This window comes from Bidens hawaiensis, unplaced genomic scaffold, assembly GCF_021521415.1.
Source record: "Bidens hawaiensis isolate Kalapana, Puna unplaced genomic scaffold, B.hawaiensis_p1.1 tig00062431_1, whole genome shotgun sequence".
Classification (NCBI taxonomy): domain Eukaryota; kingdom Viridiplantae; phylum Streptophyta; class Magnoliopsida; order Asterales; family Asteraceae; genus Bidens; species Bidens hawaiensis.
In genome coordinates, this window is record NW_027501207.1 from 80,167 (window position 1) to 87,380 (window position 7,214).

The following is a 7,214-nucleotide window of genomic DNA, read 5'->3' on the forward strand; positions in this document are numbered from 1 at the left end:
GTTCAATTTTGGTGATGAATATTTAGGGTTTGTGTTCATCATGGGGATTTGAAACTGAAATTAGAGTGTAGGTGATAGTTTCGGATTCGTTTACGGGTTAACGGGTTGGTTAGAAGAGAAGAGAAGGCAACATTACTTTCTTGGTTGGTTGGAATCAGTATTGATGCAGTTTAGAACATTTTTTTTAGTTTCTTATGATGCCCGGTACTAATTATGGACAAAACTGAGCCTACATTTGTACCCGAATGGTTAAAGAATAGTGGAGGCTCGAGCGCGTCATCTTCATTGCATTCTGGTAATTCTTTTATTCATTTTTGTTTGATTGTTTTTAAGTTACATTTTTATGAATAGTCATTTAATTCTTGTATTGATGTAGATGAACAAGGTGGTTCGAAAACAGTGAGAAACAAGACATTGGAAAAAGATTTAGGACCTTTTCACCGTGCTTCTATTAATAACGGTTCGGCTCATTCAAGATCTTACAGTAGTTTTAACCGTAACCAACGCGACAGGGGTCGTGATCGAGACCGCGTTCGGGATCGGGATAAGGACATTTTTGAGTTTAGAAATAAGGAAAGGTTAGAAAGTAGGCGTGTCGATTATTCTGACCCGTTAGGTAACATTTTGCCTACTAGGTTTGGTAAAAACGGGTTAAGACGGTCACATTCAAGTTTACCTGGTAAACGTGTCGAGTCTGGGCCCGCAAAGGGAGGGAGTGATTTGGGTATAGTGAAAAAAGCTTCTTTTGAGAGGGATTTTCCGTCTCTTGGAGTGGATAATGATATAGGGAAGGTGACATCAGCGATTCAGAGTCTGCCAGTTGGTAACTCGGGTGTGATTGGTGGGGATGGGTGGACCTCGGCTCTGGCTGAGGTGCCTGTGATTGTTGGTAGTAATGGAAATGGCTCATCGGTTGCACCGCTGGTGCAGTCGGCTTCGGTTTCTGGAGCTGCAGGTGTGACAGGTGGACGAAACATGGCTGAAACTTTGGCTCATGGTCCTCCAAGAACTCAGACTCCTCCTCTGGTATTTATTGCATAAAACTGAAAATAGTAAATTTATGATCATAAGCATATATATTTACATTTAGTTTTTTATTCATTGTAGTTGACTGTGGGAACTCAAAGGCTTGAAGAGCTTGCTGTTAAGCAATCCAGACAATTAATTCCCATGACTCCTTCTATGTCTAAAACATCGGTAAGCGTTTATTGTTTTTCGTAGCCCATACATAATATACAGTTTGGTTTCTGTTTTACAAAGTTTATAGATTACCTTATTTTGATCTTGTAATAGTTGATATGCTTCCTTGTGTGGGGCTCAATACATGTTTATACCTTTTTTGGACATCATTTACACTACTTTTATGTTGGTAACAATGATTATATGGTATGTAAAGTCTCCAGGCTTCAATTTTTGGTAAATAACTGCCGACTTCTTTTATGCACATTTGTAATGTAGAACTATTTGGAAATACTTTAATTTGGATATAGAGCAAATTCTTTTAAGCAACTTATGACATTAACTTTTGGAAAAGTTAAAAAATGTTTGGTATTGTGTGTTATTATGAGGGTATAAGTTAATAACTTACCAAGTTGTAACTTATTAACTTATGGGAAAAGTTATAAGGGAGTCAAATAAGAAAATCCCAAGCACCCCTTAAATATTTTCTCTAACGTGCAATGTTTATTTATAAAATCACCTTTTGAAGTTATATAATGCTGGAAGATGTATGTATAGTTATGGTGAGGATAGATTAAACAAAGTAAATTATACATGCAAAGAATACGAACTGAAGGAATTTTGAACGCTGTGGCAAATTGGTAAGTGGAAATCAAGTGAATAATGTATATATGGTTATGTAGTTTTATTTATATTTCATACTTGTAGACTTTGTTACTTATGAGTATGACTTTAGATTCCTTAGTTGTAATTTACTAGGCTTTTTAAGTTTTAACTTAATCCCTTCATTCAAGTTTATGTTTAATTCAATTTCAATACTAGAAAAGTATCAAATGTGATCACAAGACCTGAATTTGTTGCTTGTTTTGGTATATTTTAGGCTTTGAGCTCTTCTGATAAACAAAAATTGAAAATTGGACAATCACACTTTCAAAGTTCTCACCTTACCAATAACCCAAACACTGCAAAATCTGTTACTGTGAAGCCTGATGTTTTAAAGCCATCTACTGTGGGAAAACTTCTCATCCTCAAACCCTCACGAGAACGGAACAGTACAACACCCACTGCAAAGGATAGTTTGAGCCCAACAGGTGTCGGTACCAACTTACCAAATAACCCTCCTGCTGTTGGACCTGCTCCACTGAAAAACGGCCCAACTGTTGCTAATTTGGAGAAGAAACCCTCATTACATGCTCAGAGCCGAAGCAACTTCTTTAACCTTATGAGGAAGAAATCCATGAGTTATAGTAACACGTCTTCTAGTGAACCCAGTGAAAACCGTGATGAACCCGTGGCTGCTCGTGAGGGTGGACCGGGGTCAACTGTTGCTGACCAGTCCAGTGAGACTGAGACTGAGACTAAGGTTGATCTGACCTGCAATGGTGATGATACTGGTGGTGAGCCCATGGCATCTTGTGTTAATGGTAAGGCCCGTTCAGGCCCTGATGTTATTCTTTATTCAGAGGAAGAAGAGGCCCGGCTTTTACGAGCCATGGGTTGGGAAGAAACTGCAGAGGAGGAAGAGGAAGGCCTTACTGAAGAGGAGATTAGTTCTTTCCTTCAAAATGTAAGTATTTTAAACTGATTTTTATAATAAATTATTACCTTACTATTGGTTTTGGTTATGTGGATTTTGCTTAATGCTAACTTAATGAGTCATCAATAAATTCATTAATCGGGTTGGGAAATGGGTCGGGTTTCGCTCAAATGTGATGTTTATCTAGTATGGATCGGAACTTGGCGGGTCACGGCCGGGTTGGCATGAAAACGGGTCAAATAGGGTTTTGGTCAAAATGTGATGTTTTTCTAGCATTGGTCGATACTTGACGGGTCAGGGGTCATATAGGATTCTGGCAAAATGTGGTATTTTTCTAGTATGGGTTGATACTTGACTTGTCACGGGTCTGGTTGGTTGGGAAATGGGTCGAATATGGGTACTGCTGGAAATGGGTCGAATAGGGTTCTTCCCAAAATGTGATATTTTCCTAGTATGGGTTGAATCTTGACGGATGACGGCCCGGGTTGGTTGTGAAGCAGGTTACATTGGGGTCCGGTCAAACTGAGTTATTTTAGTATTAGTTGAAATTTGATGGATCACGGGTCGGGTTGGGGCGACCCACAAACACGTCTTTTGGCCATTTCTTGAATAACATAAACATAAATAATATGTTAAAATGATGATCCTTATATTTATCTTTGCAGTACATGAATGTAAAGCCGGCTTCAAAAATATTAAATGGGACACTGCAGAAGCAGCTAATGGCAATTGGTAAGCTGGACTCTTGAGAGAGTAGTTTGGTTGGTGAAAGATTTGGAATGAAGAATAAGAAGTACATAACATAAGGAAGCTTGAATTTGCAGTATTAAGGGTTTAGGGTTTTATCAGGGGAATTGGTTTTGGTTGTGCAAAGAAATCTGGGATTTTGTTGCTGAATTTTTTGGTTTTTTTTTCTTCTTTTTCTTATACTTGAGAAAGGCAGAAATAGCTTATGATGATGGTATGGTTTATTAGTCATTTTCTTTTATTATGAAAAGAGGAGCAAGAAAAATTAGGTTTTACAAGCTTTTTGTTCCTTGATTTCTGCAGCCTGCATCCTTTTATATCATGTTTTTGGCTTGGTTTGGTTGTCTAAATCAAGTTTGTGAGCTTATGTTTTTAAGTTATAGTGTTAGAAATATGGATTGTTTTGTGAACTGAAGAAATCTAAGTCATTAAAAGTGAAGAATGCTAATGACTAATGCTTAAGGCTATTACCATCTCTAACTACTATTTTAGGGACATCAATGGTGGTGAATCATAGCCTTATACCGGATTGAAATAGAATTTCAAGATTAAAAGCAACCTACATGTAAATAAAAATGTTTTTGGGTAAATGAATTGGTGTTTTCTTGTAATCGGGCTAGATAACATCTAAAACTATCCATAGTTTTTTTTTGTTTGTTTTTTTTAATCCAATTAGAGGTGCGAGAAAAACTCAAATCCGGGACCGGACCCGAAAAATACTCAGAAACGATTTTTTTATACCCGGGTATTCTATACCCGAAACCGGAACCGACCCTACCCGTAGGGTATGGAAAGGGTATGCATTTTGAGGTCAATACCCGTACCAGGAACCGTACCCGATTTATACCCGTAAATACCTGGACCCGGTCATACCTATACCCGATACCTGATACCAATTTTCTAATACCCGTAATAAAACATGAGGTTTTATATTATACTTTTATGTTTACTTCACAACTTTTATGTTTAAGTTTTTGTAAATTGCATATTACTAAGTAAATAATTTGTAATTAAGTGGATTTATGGTTTTTATAATATAGTTTAATTCATTACAAAGCAAATTTAAATTTTAAACAAATTAAAAAATGTATAAAAAAATTACAAATTCAAAACCGGGTATTAATACCCGGTCGTACCCGGTTCCAATACCCGAACCCGATCATACCCTACCCGGGTACATAACCTGGATATTAGAAAAAACCTGATTTGTACACCTCTAATCCAATACCCGAAAAATGTATCTTGTGTTACGAATATTAAAATATTCACCATACTATGCCTAATCTCCACCTATGCAAAGCATGCCAACCCATATCGCACCGGGTCTTGTGCGTATCATGATCCAACTCCACAATATGAAAACTGGCCATACACGCACCCAAGACGAAATTGCAATCAACATCACACAACAAAAATAAAAAGACCATGATATCAAAACGTTCACGGAACCACATGAACATTTAGACAAACCATACCTGGGGTCGGATCATGTTAACCAGTCAAGACAAAGTATTATTAGAAAGGTTAAAATGGATTGTTGCCTAGTTTGGGTCCAAATTATTGACCAGTTGGTTGTGATTTTGAAATCAGATGTCCAGACCTCCAGCTCCGTTTTCACAAGAGCAGTTTGAGCTGGCTTAGGCTGGAAAAAGGTAAAAAAACAAAAAGTATCGCCGTTGCCGGGGATCGAACCCGGGTCACCCGGGTGACAGGTGGAATACTTACCACTATACAACGACTCATTGATATCACAACTTACATATTCGACTTATATATATTACTTTTAATTTATAAGACACATTTTCTAACATTAAAGCAGAATAATTTAATACTCGCGATAGATCGGTTGCACATTTCACTTCCCGATTTTGACATTAGCGGTTTCTCTAATAAAGACACCGCCCCCCCCTAAAGCCCAACATGCTTTGGCGAGTGCCCTTTATAGTGGAATCATCAAGAGTTTGGAAATGAAATTTGATTTATCCCCTCGTCAGAAAGCGGTGTTTGAGTGTCTTCGGGCTCCTCGGGCTCAAGATTTCATAAGTGTTCTCCCTATTGAAGGATTGGGCCAACATATGTCGGCTTTGGAGTACCGGGCCATCCTGAAGCATCGGTTAATGATCCCTTTTGTTTCCGGTAGATGAGCCGTGCCCGGTTTGCCATAAGGTTTGTTTGGAATCTTTTGGCGAGCATGCGGTTCACTACAAAGAGTTGTCTGGGTTTAAGTACAGACATGATTTGGTGAGGGATGTTCTATGCGATGTTCTTAAACGAGCCGGAATTTCGGCTAAAAAGGAAAGCCCCGTAAACTTTCTTACGGATCCTCAAGAAGGAAGATCTACATTACGACCGACCGATATACTTGTTTTTGGGTGGGTAGGGGGAAAACACGCTTGTGTCGACCTCACAGGAGTGTCCCCTCTTGTTGGGATTAGGGACACTGGATTTGTAGCAGGCCAGACAACATTGAAGGCGGCATTGGGCAAGGTTGCTAAACACGAGAGAGCTTGTTTGGAGAATCAACACGTATTTATCCCCTTCGCCTTTGACACATTTGGTTTCTTAGCTCCGGATGCCGTGGACCTTTTGAATAGGGTTCAGATAGTTGTTTATAGTAACGTATCTGCCCATAAGAATCAAAACTTTGTTTTTAGTCGGATTGGGTTTGCTATCCAAAAGGGGGTTGCGGCGCAGCTTGTTGCCCGCTTACCTGCCACTTCATTGTAAATCGTTTGGATGTTTCTATAACACAAGATGAACTTGAATACGAAAAAAAAAAACTCGCGTTTATTGTTTAGAATAAAAATGTTTTTCTTTTCCATAGTTCTAAACAAGGCATTTTATAATTTTGGTCCTAATGTGACATTTAAATACTGTTGTTTATAAATCCTCAGTTATATAAAAAAACAACACTATTACAAAGATTTTTAATTTAGTATGATGATGGTATTTTTTATTTTTATCATTTTGCAAAGAGTTAACTACTCTCTCCGTCCCATTAAAAGTGTCATAGTTTGAAAAACATAAAGTTTAAGATAGATTGAATGATTACTTCTTTTGCTTAACAAATGACAATAATGCCATTGGAAATTGGGTATGTCAATATTGTTATTAATGTTAGTTGTGTGTTTTTAAGTGTAAACTTGAAAATTGTCTAATAAATTTTGAAAGTGGACATTTGTAATGGGATAAACCAAAAAGAAAATATGGACACTTTTATTGGAACGGAGAGAATACTTTATTAATGTTTTATCATATAACTCCCAGACTGTCACACATGTAAAACAATATTAAATTTACCTCTAATTCTAAAAAACTTGCATGTTATGATCAACGACATAAAGGCTACACTCTCATTATGTTATGATTAAAACTCAATCACGGAATCCGCATGTATATAAGGCTTCTGAGTACATTATAGTATTTAAACTTTGTAAGTAGTTGTATTTATTGAAACAACTTTTGTAAGTTTCAAAAAACATTATGTTGTGTTAACATATTTCATTCTAAACCTGAAGTTGAGTACCAAGACATCATACCTGTAACACCTTCATACCTATTTTCAAACCAACATTCCAATATCCAAATCATAAACCCATTAAATATACAAGAATATCTTACCATCCAACAACAACAACTAGATCACTCTCACCCATTATGCATTGATTTCCCTTAGTCCCTAAGCTACCAAAAGCTCAAAAACTTATTATTCCTCATCTCATCTTTTCTTTTTCCTTTCTCATCCCAATTT

The 7,214-nt window shown here is 37.2% G+C and overlaps 1 protein-coding gene across 1 annotated transcript; it reads left to right on the forward strand.

Moving 5' to 3' along the window:
* The first annotated feature begins 213 nt into the window (after positions 1 to 213).
* On the forward strand, positions 214 to 1,479 carry LOC143603683 (uncharacterized). The gene is made up of 5 exons (XM_077080418.1): positions 214 to 295; positions 377 to 1,026; positions 1,108 to 1,197; positions 1,294 to 1,386; positions 1,459 to 1,479. Exons 1-5 carry the CDS (start codon positions 214 to 216, stop codon positions 1,477 to 1,479), a joined length of 936 nt encoding a protein of 311 aa, XP_076936533.1.
* Positions 1,480 to 7,214: the final 5,735 nt, after the last annotated feature.

Excerpts from the sequence above, each read along its gene's own strand:
- LOC143603683 (XM_077080418.1), top strand. The coding sequence starts at position 214 with ATGGACAAAACTGAGCCTACATTTGTACCCGAATGGTTAAAGAATAGT. Across the intron at positions 296-376 it reads GTCATCTTCATTGCATTCTG|ATGAACAAGGTGGTTCGAAA; the intron begins GTAATTCTTTTA and ends GTATTGATGTAG. Across the intron at positions 1,387-1,458 it reads TTGGTAACAATGATTATATG|AACTATTTGGAAATACTTTA; the intron begins GTATGTAAAGTC and ends TTTGTAATGTAG.